At 34.4% G+C, this 23,375-nt stretch overlaps 3 protein-coding genes and 1 long non-coding RNA gene across 4 annotated transcripts; 2 read left to right on the top strand and 2 right to left on the bottom strand.

The window, feature by feature from the left end:
* Positions 1-2,380: 2,380 nt before the first annotated feature.
* On the top strand, positions 2,381-5,156 carry PEX4 (peroxin4). Its single transcript, XM_016325644.3, has 6 exons — positions 2,381-2,583; positions 2,669-2,696; positions 3,051-3,170; positions 3,275-3,403; positions 4,239-4,368; positions 4,832-5,156. Exons 2-6 carry the CDS (start codon positions 2,691-2,693, stop codon positions 4,918-4,920), a joined length of 474 nt encoding a protein of 157 aa, XP_016181130.1. The 5' UTR covers positions 2,381-2,583; positions 2,669-2,690; the 3' UTR covers positions 4,921-5,156.
* Positions 5,157-5,257: 101 nt separating this feature from the next.
* On the bottom strand, positions 5,258-8,986 carry LOC107623729 (alpha/beta-Hydrolases superfamily protein). The gene is made up of 13 exons (XM_016326082.3): positions 8,491-8,986; positions 8,305-8,378; positions 8,104-8,190; positions 7,811-7,942; positions 7,597-7,683; positions 6,880-6,933; positions 6,666-6,756; positions 6,514-6,584; positions 6,356-6,425; positions 6,199-6,251; positions 5,922-6,015; positions 5,721-5,818; positions 5,258-5,601 (listed from the first exon to the last, which is right to left on the bottom strand). Exons 1-13 carry the CDS (start codon positions 8,819-8,821, stop codon positions 5,467-5,469), a joined length of 1,377 nt encoding a protein of 458 aa, XP_016181568.1. The 5' UTR covers positions 8,822-8,986; the 3' UTR covers positions 5,258-5,466.
* Positions 8,987-9,743: 757 nt separating this feature from the next.
* LOC107623312 (protein tesmin/TSO1-like CXC 5) lies at positions 9,744-15,055 on the bottom strand. Its single transcript, XM_016325525.3, has 8 exons — positions 14,330-15,055; positions 13,400-13,513; positions 13,080-13,257; positions 12,553-12,912; positions 12,262-12,362; positions 12,081-12,175; positions 10,731-11,114; positions 9,744-10,319 (listed from the first exon to the last, which is right to left on the bottom strand). Exons 1-8 carry the CDS (start codon positions 14,665-14,667, stop codon positions 10,075-10,077), a joined length of 1,815 nt encoding a protein of 604 aa, XP_016181011.1. The 5' UTR covers positions 14,668-15,055; the 3' UTR covers positions 9,744-10,074.
* Positions 15,056-16,189: 1,134 nt separating this feature from the next.
* LOC107623314 (uncharacterized) lies at positions 16,190-21,937 on the top strand. The gene is made up of 5 exons (XR_015880537.1): positions 16,190-16,533; positions 16,633-17,071; positions 17,182-17,305; positions 17,385-17,444; positions 21,718-21,937. It is a non-coding gene; the product is annotated as an uncharacterized LOC107623314 (long non-coding RNA).
* The last annotated feature ends 1,438 nt before the right edge of the window (positions 21,938-23,375 follow it).

Below are 23,375 nucleotides of genomic sequence, written 5' to 3'. Positions count from 1 at the left end.
TCAAATACTCTCACCTACTCGACTAAAAGTGGGTATGAATGGCTATTGAAGAAGAAATTTGGCTGGAATGATAATGAAAACTGGCTTTGGCTTTGGCGCTTGAGAATACCGGAGAAGATAAATTGTCTGCTCTGGCTTTGCCTCAACAACAGAGTTCCCACAGCTAGTTACTGGTTTTAAAGTGGTCTTGCTACTTCTGATTTTTGTCAGAGATGTTATCTTGCTCTAGAGGATATTAACCATTGCTTTAGGACTTGCCAAAAAGCTCGTCAGATTTGGATTAGCTTAAACTTGGGAATGACCGCTGAGGACTCTAGTTTGGATTTTGTATCTTGGATTCGTTCTAACCTCAACAAAAATGAGTTTCTCTTTGCAGCGACCTTTTGGTGGATTTGGAGGGATAGGAACAATGACATCTTCTATCAAGATGATCCATGGAGTAAGGAGAAAATTGTTCACTTAGTTAAGCATGCTACTCGAGATTTCTCTAATGTTATTACCACCCAAAAACATATTATTCCTTCCTCTTTGCAATATAACTGGGAACCACCTCCAATGAATGTCTGTAAAGTGAACTGCGATGCAAGCGTTTTTGAAAATGAGCAATTAGCTGGTTTTGGATGTATTATTAGAGACAGCATGAGAATTTAGATAAAAGGTTGTTTTGCCAGTATACCTCTTTCTAATGTTCTATGTTGTGAGTTTCATGCTATTTGGAGAGGGCTTGTTATGTCTTGGGATTGCGAGTGCAAAGAGGTCATATGTGAAACTGATAATCTTGATGCGTTTCTTCTTGTTTCGCGAGGCACAACCAGCATGATTAGGAATGACTCTGATCTGCTTGAAAAAATCAAAGAGATGCTCTAGCGCAATTGGACAGCTACTTTAGTGCTCATCCAGCGCACAGCAAACAGAGCGACTGATTTAATGGCTAAGACTGCTACTTTAAACAAGCAGGTGTACCTAGAGTGGTTACTGCCCCCTAATAATTTAGACATTATTATTAGAGAAAAGTGCTACTCTTTTTGTTAGGTCCTTTTTCTTTGTGTTATGTTCAGTCACCAAAAAATCCAATATATATTTTTTTTTTTCGACGAATAAAAATTTCCTCTAAATTAAGGATTTTAATATACCAACTTAAGTTTTGTCTTTATAGTTTGTTTATGACACAATCTTTTCATAAGTAGTCTATCTTTTGGGTTATCAAATATTAAAAAAAATAAAATAAAATAAAATAAAAAATTAAAAGTGTAAATTTCATTTTCTTATTTTTTGGTTCAATGTTTTGAGACATTAGCATCTTGAAAATTTTAATTACCTAATTAAGTCACCTTTTCTTCCTTTTTTTTCTTTATATAGGGTAATAATATAAAGGAGTCAATATAAAAATAATATTTTTTCACTTTTAATTTTTAAATGATTTTTATTAAAATAAAAAAAGTATTGTATATTTTGTTAATGAAATAAATTTTATTAAAAATTTATTAAACTTTAAATTTTAAATATAAAATATAATAAATAAAAAATATTTGTTTAATTAATAAAAAAACATATTATTTAATAAAAAATGTTTAAGAAAACATCTTTGTCCTTTTATAGTTTTACCTGTCCTCATTGCCATAAAAATCAAAAATAGAAACATAAAATAAAAAAAATGATCATAACTTATCTAAAGTGAGAATTATGGTTTTAAAAATCGAATCCGATTGATTCGATTGGATTAATCAAAAGCAAATTATTTATTTTGGATTTTTTGCTTAAGAATACTTGATTAGAAGTCTTGCAAATTATTTATTTTAGATTTTTTGCTTAAGAATACTTGATTAGAAGTCTTTGTTAAAATTTATTATGATTTTGAATTTTTTATTATTGATGGTTTGAGTTTTTGCATAAATTTGTGTTTTATATTGTTACTGATTACTTGTTTATTAGAAGTTATTGTTGAAACTTTTTTGGTTCTAAATTTTATTGCTGATGTGGTGAGTATTGTTGTTGATTACTTGATTTACTTCATTAAAATTTTGAAGTTGATTAGAAATTTTTTATTTTGTGAATTTTTAATGATAAAATATAAACAGTTTATTATATGAAATTGTAAAATTTTGAATTTTGTTGGTTTAGAAATAATTGAATTTGAATATTTGAAATTGTATATTGAAATTTTAATATATGGGGAGTGCTAGGTAAACAATGAGTATGTTGAACAATATGAACAACTACCAATCAAATAAAAATATACTACATCTTAATTTAATACTATTAATTAAATTTAAGATTAATTTATTTTTTTAACCCTATTAATTAACATTATTCACACATTATTCAAAAATATTATTGGTTACCTATACTTTCTTTTAATAATTTCATTACATGTTTAATTAAACCAAATCGTTGAACCTTGGTGAAAATTGCTTCGGTTTTCCTATTGTCTTCGTATTTGTGTTGTTTTCTCAGTTCATCTTTTTAGGGTTCACAGTGTTCCCATACCCTTTTCCATTTCCGAAGCGATCCAACACAGCATCGCAACTCTTCCTTTGATTTCATTTCAATTTACTTCCCAAATCAACAGTACCCTCTGACACGGTACGATCTTCCGTTCTCTTTTTTGTGTTTTCCTCAATTTTGTTTCCCAATCCTAATTAACGAGTTGTTTTGGTTAATCATGCAGCTAAATTCACAGTTTGGGCATCATGCAGGTTCTTATAACTCATCTTTGTCTTCTCTTTCTATCTTATCTAATGATTTTATTTTCCGGCTACCCATAATGGATGCAGTTGTTGTGAGTTAAAATCTTGGTGTTTGAAATTGAATTGAGTAGCACTTGCTTATGGGAAATAATGATGGGATATCATATAATTGTTGTTTATTTTGAAGTACCTGGTGTTTGTGTTCAATTACCTTCTATGAAGATGGGTTTGTTACTCATTAAAGATGTTTTAATTTGTTTTTTGGCTCTGTGCCTGATTTATTGTCAAACTTTGTAGTTGTAATAAACTTGATTGTTCTTCAGTAAAACCTTGCTGTTATAATGAATTGGGATTTCGACTTAGGCATCAAGAGCTAGGCTGTTCAAGGAGTACAAAGAGGTTCAACGAGAGAAATCGGCTGATCCTGATATTCAACTAGTTTGTGATGATTCTAACATTTTTAAATGGACGGCACTGATCAAGGTTTGATCAATACGTTTCTTGTAAAAGCAGTTTATGGCATTCAACCAGTGTGATGATTCTGAAATCATGTTGGTTTTGTTTTGTTTTATTCTTTTTTGTATTAGGGACCCTCGGAGACTCCTTTTGAGGGGGGTGTCTTCCAACTTGCATTTTCGGTTCCAGAGCAGTATCCTCTACAGCCGCCCCAAGTCAGGTTTCTGACTAAAATATTTCACCCAAACGTGCACTTCAAGGTAAGATGGATTCATCCTAAGTAATTATTGCCTTGTTTTGTGCTTATACTTTTTCACTTATATTGCATTTATATTATATGATTTCTGAGTAAAAAGGGTTTTTCCTGATTTATTACATAGATGGTTTTTTTGAGTTCTTTCCCTTCAAATTCAAGTGGAAATTAAAAAATTGTGTAGTTGTTTGCTTGGAGCATGAATGGGGTTGGATACCTCGGTAGTCCTTACCATGAACCATCAGTTTGAAAATAAAAAAGCTTTGACACATCTAAGATCGCAATAGTTTAGTGCTCTTTTATGTTACTTGCAACTTATGTTCCCATAATCTTGGTTGTCTTAACTTACCTACTTCAGTTTGCTCTTGGGTCTCAGTTGTCTCAGTCCCTGTGGGAGGAAGACCAATAGGAATTAATACTTTTTATGGGAGGCAAAGATGATGGTTAAGCCTTATGATCACTAATTACTATTACGATAGTGTTTTAGAAGCTATTATTGAATCTAATTTCATTGCCTAGTTATTAATGTTTCTTGTTTAACTGCGTGGATGTCGCATGGTGGCTCATCATCTAATCCCTTAACTAAGAGGTCGGGAGTTCGAATCCCACCTGGACATGGAAAACATCCTGGGGCCAGCTGTTTGCCTTTAAATGGATGACCCGCCACGAACGGATTAGTCACCGCGTGGCGGGTGGATACCCTTGGGAAACCAAAAGATAAAAAGGAAGATTCTTGTTTTCCTTTTGTTTGATATACAAGTTCAATAGGAATTTTTTATTAGATTTGATTTTCCTTACATTTTTATCATGAGTATTACTTAAACGTGTTATTAAATTTCCAGACGGGGGAGATTTGTTTGGATATCTTGAAAAATGCTTGGAGCCCAGCTTGGACACTTCAGTCTGTATGTAGGGCTATAATTGCTTTGATGGCACATCCAGAACCCGACAGCCCACTGAATTGTGATTCAGGTTGACTGATTCTCTCCACTTATTGTTTACCCTTTTTGGCTTGTCTCTCGTTTCATGGAATCAAAAGGAAGTTCTATTCTCCTCATTAAAAATAACTGAAAGAAGACTTTTAAATTCATAGATGCACCTATGTAGTATAAGATCCTGATGACGGGAGATCACATATTAAAGTTGGATTTGACGAATGAGAAAATGCAATATGTATGCCAATTAAGTATAATTGCATGAGACAATGGCAATAGCCAATAGGCGAGGTAGTGGCGTAGTAGAATCAAGTGTTTAACTGAATGAGGTCCATTTGTCTTCAGTCTCCAGCTGCGTTTTCTGTTGAAATGAAATGTATGTTTAGATTTTTGTTATTCATTATAGAACTGTGCTTAAAGCATCAAATTAATTTGTAGTTCCTAAACCCACAATTTGAAACCCTTTTCGATCCCCAACTTATTTCTCTTTGGCATTACAGGTAATCTTTTGCGCTCCGGTGATGTTAGAGGGTACCAATCAATGGCCAGAATGTACACCAGGCTTGCAGCAATGCCAAAGAAAGGCTGAATAATTTCAGATAACTTGCTTTTCTGTTTGTCTCCGTGCTTGCCAGCGACAAGAAAATCAGTGTGTTAAAGTGTCCAAAGACATATTGTAACAAGCTAGCAATATATATGGAAAACAAACCAAAATGCTAGCAATATAACTTCTGATGTACTGTTCTATTATCAATGAATGAAATACGCTTTCCAATTCAACCAAAAAAAAAAAAATAAAATAAAATACCAAAGCTTTAGAAATCACATGGCTTTTTTGTATTAGATTATTATTCATTATTCACCGTAAATTGGTTTTTAGAAAAAGGAAAATATAGCTGAAGAATCTGAAACATAGCACCTTGGAATAAAGAGAAAACATGCTTAAATAAAATCATGCATTGTGTTACATTTGATAATGACATCCTAGATAGTACAGCAATGTAAAATTGCATAACATTGAGCAGGTAAAGTACTCCCTCTATAGATGAATACATGCATAGCGTTTTGTCATTCAGTTTCACAACATGACAAAGTAAAATATACCAAGGCTACCAATGAGCCAGAACAAATAGGTTTATAACATTACACATAATTTACAATTAGATGTTGAGGGCACGAGCTTTGGCTTTAAAAATCTGTCAAACCAATCAGACGATTCTTTCACCTGTAATTTCGTTATCTGGTGACCAACTCCAGGTTCTAAAATTATCTGCATTTCAAAATAGGATCAACTGAAGCTAACCACTTGTATTAATTATTTTTGGATTGGTATTAGTATTGGAAGGCCATATATATAAAGATTGTGAACCAAATAATACATGTTCATACCTTGAAATTATCTAAAGAATTTAACTCCCCATACACCTGGCGTGCATTTGACTCAGGAGTTACTAAGCCTCCAATGGGACAACGAGGATCTTCCGCACCTGATGTATCCAAGACACAAGGAAATGCTTCAGAAAAGGCTAAATGGAATGAGCTTGCCAACCCCAAATTATCAAAACTTGTGAGAAAGGATCTTCAGCTTACCATTAATAATAATCAGAGAACGTGGTGCAATAGATGGAACCGAGTAGGGTGAATCAAACTGGGAAGCTAAGCCCGGGGCAATCCTATCCCATACCTGATCAGAAATTAAGAAAATAAGAAAAACAAGATTAGTATCCAGTACTAGACATTATGAAAAATATATGTCATGGTCATGAGCGTCAAGAATCCTGTTTTATTAAAGCTAAAAGAACAGCAAAGCATATTGCAACTCATTTTATAGACTAATGATGGTTCCATTCATCAAACATTGGCTGACCTTCTCCACGACTTCTTTGTCAATTTCACTTTTTCCCAAATCTTCACGAGCCGCTGCATATACATTTCAGATTGTATTAGCATCAATAAATTTAAGAAACTTCCAAATTGCAACAACATCGTATAAGTTTCATTTCTTTTGACATTATATATCTTACCCTCAAACACTGGCTTTATACTGTTAACTCGAGCCTGCCACATATCGTTATCGATGGCCCATCGAAAACCCTGCACGAAGGCGGCATGACAGTTTTCAATAATTGTTGCTTTAGAAGAACATCTTGCAAGATAAACCCCCAAAATAATTCAATTACACCTGAACACCAATAATAGGAGCAGCCACAACATAGCGGGGGTCAGCAAATGCTGCGAACCATGAATGCATTCCTACATCAATGAATGACGTAAGTTACAAATGATATAAAACATGGCATCTGTCATGATCCTATCAAATTCTCTCAAACCAACCTCCAAGTGATATTCCAGTGATTCCTATCCTAGATGGGTCTACATCCTCTCTCTGTGATAGATAATCTGCCAATTTAATCAAGTCCCAGACCTGCCAGATGAAGGAACGATACACAAATTTTGAACCAAATTAATCATGAATTCATAAGTTTAAAATGCACCAGTGGCCGAGTCTTTTTGCACCTTAAACCAGCATAATAAATATGGAAGTTACCGTGTCATATATGAATGGCATCGTCTCCCCAGTTTTCCAAGCAGAAACAAGAGCCTGCAATGAAATTTTTACAAAATGATTTGTCTTCCACTTTGTGAAGGATCTTGGCTAAATATTTCAGTGGAAAAAAAAAAGCCTCTCTTCAGCTCTTCTATACAAGACTAGACTGGACTAGATGAGCAAACAATAAAAATTAAAGCCGAAGTACTTCTCCTAGGCCTTATAGCTTAAATAATGTGATAAACTGATAAACATGATTATTATTTTAAATATTGGAAACAATCCAATCAAATCATTTTCAAATATTGTATAAAGATATTAAAATGATTTTCGTTTACAAAATTACTCTTAATATTAGTTATATATCTTCCTTAATAAATTAGCCTACTTATTCTCTATCTATCACTATTTTACTGCTATATCTCTTCATTTATTCCAATTATATTATTAAAAGGGATATATTTAAATAAAAAAAATTATATCCTCAATTTTCACCTTCTTTTATTCACTGCAAGGCGATAATATTCAAGTCTAACATCTTAAGTCATTATGCATGCTAAACCACTACTCCTAAAACGTTTATTATCTTAATTTCTTTTTTATTTCGATAATTGAATTAGGTCCATTATTATCTTAATTACAGTAGCTTAATTTCTGAATGAACAGTGAAAAATAGCAATTATTAGAAAACTAACGACTAATAAAGCAGACACATACATCCCGATAGGTGGTGGCGCTGCTAGCACGCTCGCCGTGGTATCGAGAATCCACAGAAATCGCCACATATCCTCGCGAAGCATATGCCTGAAACACGAAACCGAAAAATAAGACCACAAACTTTGACGATTCACAATCAATTACAGGATTATACATATACACACACAGTATAATTCACCAATGAATTAAGCATACAAAGATGAAACAAAGCAACCTCAAGCAAAGGGCGCAGGTATTCTTTGTATTTATTCGTACTGTGCAGAAAAACAACCGCAGGCCTTCTCTCCGCCTTGGTTTTCTCCTTCAAGCTCAGAATCAACAGAGGCAACTTTCCTTGATCTCCTTCCTAACAACGCAACGCAACCAAACGATTCAAACTTCGTTTTCAGCAAATTCTTTTTTCTCTCAAGCTCAAAATTCAAATTCGAACTGTATAATTCAGCTGAGCTCAATAAAGAAAAAAAAAATCGAATCAATGATTGAGAACCGTTGACTAATCAATCATACCTCTACAGTCAAGTAGAGATTCTCCTCCTTGAGCAAATCTTGGAGGTTAGCAATGTCTGCCTTCGGACAAGACGCCATAATCTCCAGCTGTAGGGATGTCAGGCAAATTCAACCAGGAAGGGAAAAAAAAAAGGAAAATCTGAATTGAAAATTTAAAAATAAAAAATGCTATGGATGTTAATGAAACTTCGAATTTGAAACCTCTACTTCCGATGGAGGAGAGTTCTGATCCAAAGGATCTGTCACCGGCTTTGCAAGTTCTATAGTTAACGGAACTGAAATGAATTTTTCAATTACGAAAAGAATTAAATCAATATAATCATCACCGAAATCTTAATTTATGTCAACTGAAACAATGGTGATTGATTGAAGAAGTGTTATTACTACCTGGAGCGGTTCTTCTGCTACGGAGGACTTGAAGGAACTCGGACCGAAGCTTGTTTTGAGCTTCCATGGCTTCTTCTTGTCCTTTGGTAATTTTGGTGTGAGTGAGAGTGTGAGTCTGTTGAGGAATAACTAAAACGGCTACGGGTTTTGTTAGTGAGCATGTGGTTTGTGTTCTTCTTCTGCGTATATTTATATACAAGTTGCGCGGGTTCGTGGTGCGTGTTGTTACGGAAGGTACCGAAGTAGTAAAAGTTAGGAAATGAAGGCACGTGAGGCTGATGGGAGTGCTCACGTGCCATGTTTGGAGAAGATTCCCAGCTCCAACTTTCATCGGCGGTGTTCTCTGCGTGGTGCAGCTGCTAATTAATGGTGTGAGAACTCGCGTTGATCTTGCTCATTACATTATCTCTTTTATTATTATTATTTATTATTTTTTTGTCTTGTTAACTTAAGGGACGACGAAATTAAAATTTGAGGCCATGCTTGTACTTTTGTAGAGAAATATTTTTGTGCAACGTCAACGTGTTAATATTTTTTTTTTTTTTAAAAAAAAATGACATGATATCCCTTTTTGGTGTCTAATATCCATAGGTAGATACATTAAAATATCTGTGGTGCCAATCTCAGCTTACAGTATAGTTTTGAGAAAAGAATATGATTCTTCCCTCCAAAACACGCTTGGGAGTTCTTGCAATTTAGTGATACATCCGGGGTTCACTTGCTCCGTACTGTTAGTATCTCTCTGTAGCGAATACCGAATAGCATTGCGAGTTGTCTCTGTCTTTTTAGAAGGTAATAATATCTCCAACATTTAATTTTCATCAAATTTATTTTTGATTTAAATTGAATATAGTTCTATACGTACTCATTAATTATTTTATTAATACGGTTTTAAATGATTCTTAACTTGTTCTTTAAATATCTAATGAAAAATTTGATGTGTATTAGGTTGGACTTGCACTCTTAATCGATGAAATTATGTTCGATCAAGAAAGTTCAACCAAAACCATGATTGAAATTCGATATAATTCAACCAAGGAAAAGTCTATAAAAGTGGTAAGTTGTGGAGAAACTTCAATTCCTGACTTTTTTAGTGTAATATGTCCAAAACTGCTGGAAGACCAAATTTATATTGCGGAGTTAAGAATATCCAGCCAGTTTCATCCTTTGGCTGCAAACGGAGAAGGAAACAAGAAGGAAATGAGGACTAACATGATGGTTAAGTTCCTAGAACTGTTTATGTGTAAAATTCGTTTGATCCCCCAAAGTCACATTCTTCTTATTAACCAGGTTCCTCAAAACAAGTTTTGGTCACTCCCAACTAATTTGACACTTCCGCGCAAGTTTGAGAGATCAAATTAATTAAATAAATCCCGGCGAACTTAATTTTGTAAAATTTTACACGGTTGCATACTTGCATTGCATGGAATTCACTGTCGGTATAACTGCAAAAATTTCAATTCCTTTTTTTTTTTTTTTTTTGTGTGCTTAACATGAACTTCATCCAATTATGCACGTCAATCTAACATTGTTTTCATTACCACTCACTCAGCTGAGAAGTCTTTCACATAGGGAAACATTCTATCATTCCCTTCCATAAAATTGGCAAGCAAACCTTAACGAGAGATCAAGATCACCATTGCCATCGATCATTGCATGCTTTTTCTGAGATATTTCAATGGCCGATGATGAGATGGGGCACCTTGCAACACAGTTGCTGGGAGTTTCCTTCTTTTCACTCCCTATATCAACTTCAGCACCATTACTGTTGGCTGCAAGTTCTTCCTCGCTTCCCCCGTCTTTCTTGGCTAATGAAGAGCACATTGTTTCTAGCAAGTTAAAAGATGAGTGATACTAGTTATAATTAGTACGAGTGATCTTTGTAACGAACAGAAAAAAAGAGAAAGTGATCCAAGGTGTTGAGCAGAAAAATAACAGAGAATCCTAACTTCAAAAATTGTATAAAATTTTAACGAGTAAAAATAAAAGAGATCTCTAAAAGGTTTGTGTTGTGCCATGAGAAACAGTTCTTAGCTATGGCAAAATTCAAAAATCACTCGAATTTATCATCATGTAGATAACAACTATCATTCATCCTTCCTCGTGAAACCGGCATATACCATCCTCAACTTTATATCACTTCAGAGGAAATAGAAGAAATAAAATACCAAAAACAAATTGCATTCTGCACAAAAAGGTTGTAAGAGTGAAGAGTTCAACATCATAATAATAAGCCAAACCTTTTATGCTTCCAACAGTAATGAGTCCGCGTAGAACATCCCAGAACTTTGTGAGTACAACCCTTTCTTGCTCCTCATACACATCAGGGCATCGATCAGAAGTAGATGAATTTTGAACAATGCTTTGAAAATTGTTGCATGCCACTCTATTTGCAGAACCATTATCGAAAAACACCTCATCTTGTTCATCACACATCAGTGATAGGGTTTCTGGTGAAAGTGGCCTATTATAACAGTCAATATCAACTCTATCTACTTCATCTTTACAATTATCACATACAAACTTGCAGACATCTTCCCTGTCTTGCAGCAACTGAGTTGATGAAGGAATAGAAGATTTAAATTTCCCAGCATCAACGTTCTGGCCTACTTTGGCTCTCATTTCTGGAAAGTTAAAAGAAAATTATGATTCCAAATGTGTTAAAATAAAATGTAACTAAAACTATAGCAAGTGTAAAACTCAGAACGAATTTAAGATTAAATGCAGACAGACTCATCAACTGCAAGGTAACAAATAACGAACATATCAGTAACCCTCAAGCCTATATTTACATGGATGCTGCAACTACACATGATGTTGGTAGCTTACTCTATAACTATATTCAGGGGACAAACATTTGGATAAAATAAAATAAAAAGTAATCAGCCATATTTAGTAGACTTAAAAAATACTGACCACATTAGCAATTATAAAAGCAAAAAGGGGGTAAAATGTAAGAACATGTAAAAGCATATGGTAGATTGGTAGTTCTGTAGAAGTTCACCGGAACCCTCTCCTGGTCTACCCTGTCATTAAACTACACTATTCTATATATATATATATATATATCATTCAACTTTGTGCAAAGAAAATCACAAATGTACGACCAATGGTCAATAATTTCCATCAAACAAAAAATTCAGAAATTTCCAAAAGCAAAAAATCTGTAATAAATTTGTATTCCAAAACATGTTCATTTTTATCATAAACCCTAGTACTCTTTGCTTCAGTTGCAAATCAGGTTACTCATTTCCACATATCATCATACTTTCCCAAATCCTTAATATCCTCCTCAAAAGGATCATATATATAAAGCCACTCTCCCGGTCTCCCCTAATTTATCCATGAATAACAAATAACCAAACATATTTTAAATAATAAAAAAAAGCCCCTACAAAAAATACAAAGGGGTGCAAAATAGGGGAAAAGAAGATAAAATTTATGCTTGTATATATAAATGTCTCAGCAGCATGAACTTTAGAAAGTTTGAAAACAAAAACAATAGTAATCATAATCAACCACAATATATAAATAAATTGAATTCATTATGAACAATATAAATATAGTATGCATCAATATGCAAGTCAAACCTGCATTTGTCTTGGCAGCTACTCCTGAGAGAACAACAAAAAGTGAACAGAGATTCTTCACATTTTGTGGCTGGAGGACATCCGCCAATGGTGACCTTCGGCAGGAACCATTGTTAATTAAATTTTATTTTATATTTATATTATAAACATAAGATGAATTCCTCAAATAATGATTTAATACCTGTATGTAGATCTTGAATAACCTGAATTTCTAGTGTTGGCAGTGTCAACATAAAAGAAAGTTGACTGAGATGTCGGTGGTGTAACTATAGGATCAGTTTCCTGATTAAAATTCAAAATAAAATAATGACTATTATATGAATTTTGGATGCTAGAGGGAGGAGAAAAATGATAGTTAATACAAAAATAATAAAGAAATTAAGAAACTAAGAGAGGCCTGTCAAAAAAGAAAACCGAGCAGAAAAACCTAGAATCCAAGTAAATCCTATAAAAAATGCAAATAAGCAAACACCTGTTGATATTGAGTTGTTTGGCAAACAGTTTTATCTATTGACGATTTGCTAGAAAATATTTCCTGAATTTTTCTTTTCTTGGGTGTTATGGCAATTCCAGTCCCGTAGCCAGAGAAACCAACTGCTCCACTGATGGCAGCATTTGCTTCCTGTTTGATGCGAAACATATTACACTCTTCATGAAAACTTGCTCTTCTTTCATTACTTCCTTCAAAATTCTTGCAGTCCATGCATTTGCAATTTTCAGAGCAGAGGATATTGGCTTGGAAGCACTCACAATACTTCTTAAGGCAACCTGATTTTTTACAGTGACATCCTTTATTGTGCTTTCCAACTAATTGAATTTCAGACACATCTTCCTGAATTTGTTCAAGAGTCAAGGCATTTATAAAGCAGCACAAGCCAAGTCAGCTAGAACATAAAGCTACAACCAGAGTAGTCCAAATCCAAATCATCCATTAAGTTGGCTCAGAAGGCCCATGCCAGAAACCATTAATTTTGTTCTACAAGGAATTTACTTACTAACCTTGGAATCTCGAGTTTCTTGTGGACTGCTAGCAATTTTTGGTCTCAAAGCATTTGGATTGCGCTCTAATGTAAGTCCAACAGCCTCCTGTCTAGCTGCCTCATTATCCACATTGTTTTGACAATTTGTACAATTGCAACCATCACAATACATCCCAGATGCAAAGCATTCACAGTACCTAGCATTTGTGAAATTAATTTTTTTCTAGTTAAATAAATTAAGTGTGGGAAAATGCATGCAATGCAAGATATCTTGTCATAAAGCAATAGCATTCTTAATAAAATTTTTCAGTTCTCATTCGGAGAAGTTTAAGTACTTACAATTTGAGGCATCGAGAATTTTTGCAGTTACATTGTTTTGATTTCTTTGGAGTGCTGTCTTTTAATTCAACATTATACCAAGGTTGTGATCTGGGACTGGGAGACTCCTGCTTCCTGTGGAGCACATGTTCAAGTGTAGAGAAAAAGGTCATTTAAATAGGCGTGCTTACACAAATTTTTATGAGTGTAAGAGATAAACCAGTCTACTTGATAGGATCAGTTATATGGACAGATGAAACGTTAGCAATGCTCTTCATTAGCAGAAAAATTAAGTTATTTTCTTTTCCTGTCATGAAAACTTATGTTTGAAGTCTTTTTATTTACGTAGCAGAAACTTTACAATACTTCTTTTCCAGAAATGAACAGAATACTCTGTTTAACTGCACTATTAAGATGAATATAACCATCTTCGAAATCAGAGCAACAAGAACCCTCAACGAAGTTCCATTTTTCTTTTTCAGCATGGAAGAAATCAAGCTAGAAACAAATATGTGTAGACAGTGTAGTGATAATAGGAAGAATCATTATCATAGGCTATAAGTAGTCCGAACTGATTTGCTACATTAAATTTTTTTTTCTCTTCTCAACACAAAAAAAAGTGTTCTACTCTACCATACGAATATCTATGCAGTTATTCTCCACCCTACTAGTTCTCTCCAAGAATCACTACTCTCGAAATGAATAGCATTCATTTCTTTTCTGCGCCTCTTTGCAACCTTCTGTTCATCACCTTAACTGAAACTCAGAGTATAATATCCAAATTCAAAACTCTCAAACACACATTGCTACATTGATTTTATTACTACGCCGTCTTTCCTGACAAATAAGTGAAGCGCATGCAATCCAAAATTGCAAATCAAAACCCTACCTTTTCTTTCTTTACTTTCTTTCTTTTTTTTTTCAGCTGTTGTGAACTTATAGAATACTTACGACACTTTGAACGCCTTTACCGGAAGCTTCTGGACAGTGTACGGAATTCGAGGAACCGGCGAAAGCTTTTGCTGCCGCACCGCTGGCGACTGCGGCGGCACTCTCAGCTGCTGTCCCTGCGAAAACAACCACGGCTGCGGTTGTTGCTGCTGTTGTTGCTGTTGCCCTAGCGGATGCAGAGTCAATTGCAATTGCAACGGTGATCGTGATGGCGTTCGCGGAATCGCCTCTGCCAGCGACTGCGGCGGCGGAGTCGGCGCCAGTTTCAGGTGTGCTGTGAAATCCAACTGCCTCACCAATTTCGGAGCTAGATCCAAAGCCGTTTCGCTCTGCTCCATTCACCTTTCAACCGATCTCGCAGAAACAACGTCTTCGGCTCTTTTATTTTAGAACAGCAATGTGGCTCTTAACTACTCAACGTTTCGAACTGAGCTCACGAAACGTACCGAGAAATCTTCACCGAAGGTGAGAGTAACTGAAGAAAGTTGTTGCTTCCGCACCAGCGTTAGAGACTGAAGCCATAAATTCCCGAGCGTTACAATTAGCGATTCGCGGAAGCAAGGAACCAACGGCTAGAGAGAGAGAGAGAGAGAGAGAGAGAATGGCTTTGGAGCTCTGGTGGAAGAAAACGAAGCATGCATCGATGCAATGTCGCCGGAAGAGTTGGCTGGAAAACGTGATCGAAGGAAGGCTCTGCGGTGCTCTTTCGCTTTCTCTCTCTTTCTCTCTCAGATTTTGAAAATTGAATTGAATAAGCTGAAAAGGAAAGGTTTGATTTGACGGCTGATATTTTACTGAGGAACTGGGAGCGTAGGGTGATCGTTGGATTAGTGGAAAAAGGTTTACGCACGGTTTTTATGGGAGTGATGAAGATGAATGGATTTTGGCGCTAATTGAATCCAATGGAGACTTGGATTCGAAGTATTGTACACGTGTACGTCTGTCTCGTCAAGTTTCGTACTTCCGTTAGATCTTACATTTTTTAAATTTTTTATTTCTATAATTTATTATAATAATAATGATAAGTTAAAATGTTCCACTTTTTCTTTATATTTAAAAAAATAATTAACTATGATAAGTTTTGTATATATAACTTTAATTAATTATCTATTAATATATTAATATATTAATTAATATATAATAGGAGAGTAGTAGAGTGGTCTGTGAGCAACACGTAGAACTGTGTGTGATTGACAAGTATTTGCTCTTAAAATTGAACGCTTGACAGTTCTCAAATAAAGAAGTAATTGGGTGAGATTTTGATTCAAATTCAAATTGGAAATGGTTTTATTCTAGGACTTGCAGCTGTATTTTTATTGTTAAGAAGAGAAGATAAGAGAGAGCGCGCTGCAAGTTTTGAAAGGGGGAGTAGTTGGCACCAGCAAGGAAAAGACTTCCTCTTTCGACGTCGCAGAGAAGAGAAGAACAAAATAACGGTGAAGAAACAAAGAATACGGAAGAAGGAGAAGAGGGTGGACGACAGGGACGGTCAGAGAAGGATGCTAGATCAACAGAGAAAAGAAGAGAATGAGGCGGCGCGGTGATGGATGCCACCGCCGCTGTTGGATCCGTCGAACCTTGTCCATTTACCTATCAAGCGGCATTCTGCGGAAGCATCCATTTGAGGTTAGTTGTGTAACGTTTAAATGCATATTTTAAAAATTTTAAAATCTTCTATTAATATATAATAGGAGAGTAGTAGAATGGTCTGTAAGCGACAAGTGGAGCGTTCTATGCCCGACATGTGGAACTGTGTGTGATTGACAAGTATTTGCTCTAAAAATTGGACACCTGACAATTTTCAAATAAAGAAGTAATTGGGTGGGATTTTGATTCAAATTCAAATTGGAAATGGTTTTATTCTAGGACTTGCAGCTACATTGTTATTGTTAACAAGAAGAGAAGATAAAAGAGAGCGCGCTGCAAGTTTTGAAAGGGGGAGTAGTTGGCACCAGCAAGGGAAAGACTTCCTCTTTCGATGTCGCAGAGAAGAGAAGAACAAAATAACGGTGAAAAAACAAAGAACGACGGAAGAAGGAGAAGAGGGTGGACGACAGGCACGGTCATAGGGAAGGATGCTAGATCGACAGAGAAAAGAAGAGAAATGAGGCGATGGCGGTGATGGATGCCACCGCCGTTGTTGGATCCGTAGAACCGTGTCCATTTACCTATCAAGCGGCATTCTGCAGAGTGATCAATTTGAGGTTAGTTGTGTAACGTTTAAATCCATATTTTAAAAATAAGATCATTACTTGATTTCTTCTATCTCTCTCTTTCTCTCTTTCCCTCTGTGATTGAGGCAGATGTGGAGTATACACAAATCAATTTGTGGCTCAAAATACCTAGACATATCACCACTGAAAAAGTAGGAGGAATTCGCTGGTGATGAAAGCAGTAACTGACAAAGAAGATAGAGAATGTGTATTTTCGACCTGTAGAAAGTCCTAGTCCTAGCCCTAACTTTGCACACTTTGCCCTTCTTTAGAGATGGTGTCGAGTTTTGGATGGATTAAATTGAAAAAGCTAAATCAGCTCTGGCTAAGGATGATGCTGAGCTTTTAAAATTGAAAAAAAGAAGAAAGCACACTTAAAGATATTGTGCAACAGCTAAGCGGTATCCTTTTTTTTTCATGCTGCTCATGACTGATTCTGAACTTGAATGTAATGAAAAACGGCTGCCAGATGCACCAGACAGGACACCAGCTGCCAATATTGAAGGTGACTGAAGCATTGCATTTTTAGGTACTTCTTTTCTTTGTTATTTGTTATTCTTTCTGCTTTTAAATGATCCCACTATACATTAAGCTTCTCAATAACTAAGCAGAATATTATTTTGATGGGCACCAACACAGGCACTGTCTAAGTCTCTAAGACATTAACTGTAGACGAACTGTTTTATTTAAAGGAGGAGTTTACACTTTTGAAGCCAAACAAAAATGGAAGTATGGAACCATTAGCCTAGAAAACATCAAAGCGGTTAGTTTTGTTTCAAATTCTTTTTATATACTTGGTTAAGATGATGGTGTTTGCCATCTCACAAATTTGACATGGTCAGGCCTCGATGAAAAACGCAACAAATGCTATGGAGTCACGCATTCTTGATTTTTTTGGATCAGTAAGTTCTATGATTTAACTATACCAATGCTTCCATACATTATATAAATAGCATTTGCACCAATAGTGCTCACTGATTAAAATGAATTTGGGTTGCAGCTTAATGCATTACATTATAGAAGGACAGATTTTGATGAGTTTCGTGCAGCTACACTCAGTGTTCATCAACTTGAAGCACTTGATAGGTAGGAGCAACATGCACGGTGTTCCTATAAGCATTTTGAAAAGGACAAAAACAACTATATAATCATTGAGGAACTAGCTTTGGTATACTTAATTTGACTATGGTCATAACTTATGCATACATAACTTTATACAAATAATGTGAACATGCTGATGATTTTACAAGTCATAATATTTACTGTATCCAAAATATTTTATGGGGCAGTGGTTTTGTATTTTGAATATGCTTTGTAAGTTTATACATGTTATGAATTGTAATCTATTCCTTTATGCATGTAAAATGATAGATTCTTTAATCAGTGGGCTTGGTAGTGGACATGTATATAGTGATAAAGTATAAAGTAAGGAATTGAAATTAATTTTTGTTAATTTCTATTTAGTCTATTTGATGTATTTCATGAACATAAATTGGTGAATTAATTTAAATTCTGAATTCTGCAGGAGTATGCATAAAGTATAATAGATCAAGTAGCTAAATCAAGAATATAGTAGTCAAATAAATATTTTACCTAGCACACTAATTACTTTGTGTTTTAATGTGTTTGAATTAAGAAATAACAAGTTCAAAGCAATATTTTCTTATTGAAATTGTCTATGATTCCTTTAAAAGAAGAGGTTAGTTTAGTAATTTTATCTCTCTAGTGGGTTCCAAGCTTGGTAGTTTTGATGGAATTATTGATGTTCTTAATGCTTCGTTGCAAAGGCTTAGGATTTAGAATTTTCTGGATAGAAATGTAATTTAGAATTCCATATCAATTCTCATATCAATTTTGTATAATTTATCAGACCAGACTGTTCTTTTATTTGTATTTACTTGATAGAGAAATACAAATCTTTGTTAAAAAAGTTTCAGTATATATCTTACTCTATCATAGTTGTACCAATAAGATGTGGGTTGGAAGGATAATTTTCTTTTCTTTTATCTGAAACAGTATGTTGAACTTTTTCATTATGATCCTTTGTTTTTTGGATTAGCTTGCTCCTTTTTCTTCTTTCTTTTAGATGCTCAGCTAGAAATTCCGTATATTAATATTTTATTGACCCTCTTAATTCTTAGAAATACAATTTCATTGAACTTTGGTTTTCACAATGATTAATTGTTGGCTTCACACTAACTTTAGTAGTGGCTTAGATGGTAAAAAGGTGTTATTTGTTCTTGGATACGGCAAATTTGATAACTTTCTTTTAAAATCTTGCGACATTGATGTTAGGCAAATACTCTTTGAAAAATTGAAACTCTTTAACAATGAACACAATTCTTAGCAAAAATAAAGCTGGTTTTTTATACATGTTCTTAAACTGGGTGAAATTCTGAATGCTGATATGAAGACAAATGGCAAGCTAATGCTAACAATGTTAAGGTAAACTTAGGTAAATTGAATTTTGATGAACAGGAGCAGCTTAAAAATACAATGGTTTGATGAGATGGTTTCATTGTGATTTTAGGGTTTGTATATTGAATTTTAGAAAATTTATGTGATCTAATTTTTATTTTTTTTGCAGTGGTAGCAGATAACTAGGAACTAAAATCATGTTTACGAAATTCACTGAATGTTGCTGTTGTCAGTAAATATGGTTGTGAATGAATTAGACAAGACCTTGCACCACCAAAAAAAAGCCACTTTCTGAAGGTGAGAAGAGGTATATATCTTTGGTTCTCTTTGTTTTATTTGAATTTTTTATAATGATTGCATTCTAAATATTGTTTTGTTATGGAAAAATAATGGAAGAAAAACAATTGGGCCTGGGAGTTTAATGAAAACGGTGGTGAGGTGATGGTCCATTTATATAAGTTGTTGCATTGGCCTCTTTTCCTTAATTAGTTTTTTAAAATTTAAACATGATTTTCAATGTGTTGATAATTTGTGTTTTGTTATTTTTTAACTATTTCTATTTAATGTTATGTTTACACACCTTTCCAAAAAGAACTAATTCGAAGTAAGTATTAGATTCATCCTTCGGTGATTATATGCAAATATGTTAAAAAAATTTTATGTTTTTAGCAAGAATAACATTGTAACAATCTCGCATGCTCATTTCATCTCATTAAGCATAAATTATATAGATTAAACTATGTAATTTGTTTCTTATTATAGTTACCAATTTTATTGTTGGACAATGCAATTTAAAGACAATTGTAAAATCTTTTTAATTAGTAATTTAGGACACATTTTATTTTTGTAGCTATAATAATTAGAAGAAAGACTTATTAAAATAGTTGATGGTATGAAAGGTACAACTTATGTAATGTTTCTCACATCATGAGTTAGTCTGCCACTAATTTTTAAAATTATGCTCCCTTTGTCATTAAGCTTCTCACAGCATCTCAATTTTGTAAGAGATACTGAAAAATATTATGTGATGTTTCTACTGTTTTATTTTAACGTGATCAAATATTATCATGTTCTATTTTAGCGTGAACAATTTTTTGCTCATAAATTAAAGGGATAAGTACTTTTTTCGTCCCCAAGGTCTGGGATCAAAATCAAAATCATCCCCGACCTTTTTTTGTTATTAAAATCATCCTCAACGTTACAAAACGTTATAAAATCGTCCTTTTCTATTTTTTTGGACCAAATTACCCTTAACTATTAATAAAAATTAAAAAAAAAAACCCCACCCCACCCACACCCATCAGCATCTCTTCGCCTCTCTCCCCCCCCCCCCCAAACCCAACTTTCCTTCCTCCTACACCTACACCCACCCCCCAAATCCCATCATCATCATCATCATCATCATCATCATCATCAGTTCCCACTCCCTCACCCCCCTCACCGTAATCCCCTCACTCCATCACTCCATCGCCCCCCGCCCCCTCACCCCTCACCGCCGCCGCCCCTGCGTCCAACCCGCCGCCGCTCCGCGTCCAACCCGCCACTGCACCGCACCGCACGACCATCTTCTTCTTCCTCTTCATATCGCCGCACCACCGCACCGCACCACCGCACCACCGCTTCTTCTTCTTTTTTTTTCTTCTTCTTCTTCAAAGTGAATGTTGCTTGAATTTTCTGTTGATGATGATGATGATGATGACCATGAACAGTATTTTTTCTGGATTATTGTTCAATAATTTTTCTGTGGCTTTAAGTCGGTTTTGATTGTTGGTTTGGATTCAATTGAGGAAAAGAACTTCTGCCTGGGTTTTGAATTTCCATGAGGATCTATTGCAAGTGATTACTTTTTTTTTTGTGATTTTTTTTTGCCAAAGAGGTTCGGTTGATTTCTGGTTACAGTGAGGGGGTGGGAGTTATGGTGAGGGGGTGAGGGGTGGAGGGTTACGGTGAGGGAGTGAGAGGGTGAGGGAGTGGGGTGAGAGGTGAGGGGGTTATAGTGAGGGGGTGAGGGAGTGGGGTGAGGGGTGAGGGAGTGGGGTGAGGGAGAGGCGGTGAGGGGTGGGGGGTGAGGGGGAGGCGGTGAGGGGTGGGTTACGGTGAGGGAGGGGGTGGGGGGGTGAGGGGTGGGGGCGGTTACGGTGAGGGAGGGGGTGAGGGGTGGGGGCAGTTACGGTGAGGGAGTGGGTGGTGGTGGTGGTGAGGAAGGTGAAGAGGAGAATGATGATGATGAGGGTATTTTGGTCCAAAAATTCGGAAAAGGACGATTTTAAAGCGTTTTGTAACGTTGAGGATGATTTTAATAACAAAAAAAGATCAGGGACAATTTTGATTTTGACCACAGACCTTGGGGACGAAAAAAGTACTTATCCCTAAATTAAAAACTAAAAGATAAAATAGATTTATGAAACAGAAACTTTTTGCACTAACCCATATAGAACATATGTTTTCCTTCTAACAAAAATGCCTTCTACTGAATATTTGCCACCATAATTTTCTTTGCCGTTGGGTTAGTGCAAGTTTAGCCTTTATTCATGGGATTAGAATTTGTATCTTCTGTTTGATATTAATTATATCTAGATAGAAGATCAATTTGTAGTTTACTACTTGAAATGGCATAAAAAACTTATAAATTGGCTGTTTGATTTCTGATTTTACGTTTTTTGAAAAAATCAATTTGTAGTTTACTTTACTATTTTATATTTACATTTTGGTATTTGATACTAACAGAAATATTTGTATCATGAATTTCATTTACAGATTTCATGATGCAAATTCCATGTCACTAGAGTTTAGTTTTCTTAAGGATCTCATTGAGATTTTAGAGAGCAAAAGTAGCCTCATTAAAGAGGCAGGAGCTTGCAATGTCTCCAATCAAATTGGTAGGTATCGATATTGCTTGCTATATTAGCTAGTAATATCTAAGAGTTATTTTTTCATTTGAGATCTAGCATCATATGGTTGTGTTACCTTAGCCTCCTAATAATTGTAGTTAATGGGTTATAGTTGTGTCCTACTTATTGATGGAGGGAAAGAACTTTTAAGATTTTTAATTAAAAGATAAAAGAACTTTTCAATTTATGGGAAAAAGATGCTCTTTTTATTCTGTGTTCTGTGTTTTCTGTCTGCATGGTCATTTTTTGTGGGATGAAGAGGTTCTTTTAGGATTTATGAGTGAATTTTGCAAATGGATGATTTGAATAAATTGTGAACTGTAATCTTGCAATCATTGGGTTTTGATCACTTATTTTTTTTTTGTGTATTTTGTGTATCTCTATCTGTAATTTCATTATCACATGATTCTATTATCGTTATTAAAATTATTCTCCTCTTCATCATGTTTAACCCACTTTTTTTTCACAAATTTTGCAGATAATTTTCGTTGATAATGGGTTTCAATTCAGTGTATAGGAGCTTGCAAGATACATTCCTCTAAGTATTACTCTTTACCTTTAAAATTTGAAAGTTTAATTGAATTATGGTAATTTATTGTTGGATTTTAAGTATAATAATTGCTACCCTGTGATCTGGTGTTATTTATACTGTATTTTAGTTGTGAATTTTCAATTATAGATTGAATTTATATTCAAATAATTAATTAATTAAAAAAAAAGGAATATTATTAAGTGATAGAGATTTTAGCTGCATATTAAACATATAGTAGCTACATATTTTTAGATGAATGAGTAGTTTTATATGTTGAGATTTTCACCTGAAAATCCTTACAAAAGACTATTAATTTCACTTGAACAATTTCTGATATTAGTTGTTTAACACTATGGTTAATTAAAAAGTACTTTCCCTTCCAAATAATATTAGTTGTTGTCAGTCAAATTATTCCGGCATCAAAGATTCTATAAAATTCACTGAATGAATTGTATAGAGATTTGATATTGCCACTACCATAGAAGAGGTATTTTTGGGAGTTTCTCCTTGATATGCATGTATAACAAAATTGTAATGGTTTCGTTTTTTATGGGATATTAGTCTTTTTCTCTATGTATGTGTTTGGTCAGCAAATTGTTAGTCTAATTATACTCTTCACATGTCATGAGAAAGAATTATGCTTTTAATTTATTGTTGAAGTATCATTATGCTTTTAGTTTATAAAAATATCGAAAATTATTCTAATTGTATCTCTTCATTAGTGATTCTAAGATTCTTAGTGCAAAATGATAAAAAATGAATGAATAAAGTATTAATTAGTGTCCAAACTCCAAATTATAAAATTAGTTAAATGAAAATTAACTTATAATTTGGTCGCCGTTCGTATTTTGCTTTATTTTTTAGTTTTAAATTCAATTAATAAACAATAATTGAATAGAGTGCATATTTGCATGATATATTGGTTGATTGTGTTATAACACTATAATTTACATTACATTGTGTCATCATGTATAATTTATTTTGCCATAGTT

The sequence above is a fragment of the Arachis ipaensis genome, chromosome B10 (assembly GCF_059453495.1).
Source record: "Arachis ipaensis isolate K30076 ecotype BB chromosome B10, ASM5945349v1, whole genome shotgun sequence".
Classification (NCBI taxonomy): Eukaryota; Viridiplantae; Streptophyta; class Magnoliopsida; order Fabales; family Fabaceae; genus Arachis; species Arachis ipaensis.
The sequence above is the reverse complement of the archived record's forward strand: the minus strand, read 5'-3'. Positions and strand labels throughout refer to the sequence as shown.

Excerpts from the sequence above, each read along its gene's own strand:
- LOC107623312 (XM_016325525.3), bottom strand. The coding sequence starts at position 14,667 with ATGGAGCAGAGCGAAACGGCTTTGGATCTAGCTCCGAAATTGGTGAGG. Across the intron at positions 13,514-14,329 it reads GTAAAGGCGTTCAAAGTGTC|GAAGCAGGAGTCTCCCAGTC; the intron begins GTAAGTATTCTA and ends TGTGCTCCACAG. Across the intron at positions 10,320-10,730 it reads TACTGTTGGAAGCATAAAAG|AAACAATGTGCTCTTCATTA; the intron begins GTTTGGCTTATT and ends TTAACTTGCTAG.
- LOC107623729 (XM_016326082.3), bottom strand. The coding sequence starts at position 8,821 with ATGAAAGTTGGAGCTGGGAATCTTCTCCAAACATGGCACGTGAGCACT. Across the intron at positions 6,252-6,355 it reads TATAAAGCCAGTGTTTGAGG|CGGCTCGTGAAGATTTGGGA; the intron begins GTAAGATATATA and ends ATGTATATGCAG. Across the intron at positions 6,016-6,198 it reads ACAAAGAAGTCGTGGAGAAG|GTATGGGATAGGATTGCCCC; the intron begins GTCAGCCAATGT and ends ATTTCTGATCAG.
- PEX4 (XM_016325644.3), top strand. Across the intron at positions 3,171-3,274 it reads AATGGACGGCACTGATCAAG|GGACCCTCGGAGACTCCTTT; the intron begins GTTTGATCAATA and ends TTTTTGTATTAG. Across the intron at positions 3,404-4,238 it reads ACCCAAACGTGCACTTCAAG|ACGGGGGAGATTTGTTTGGA; the intron begins GTAAGATGGATT and ends TTAAATTTCCAG.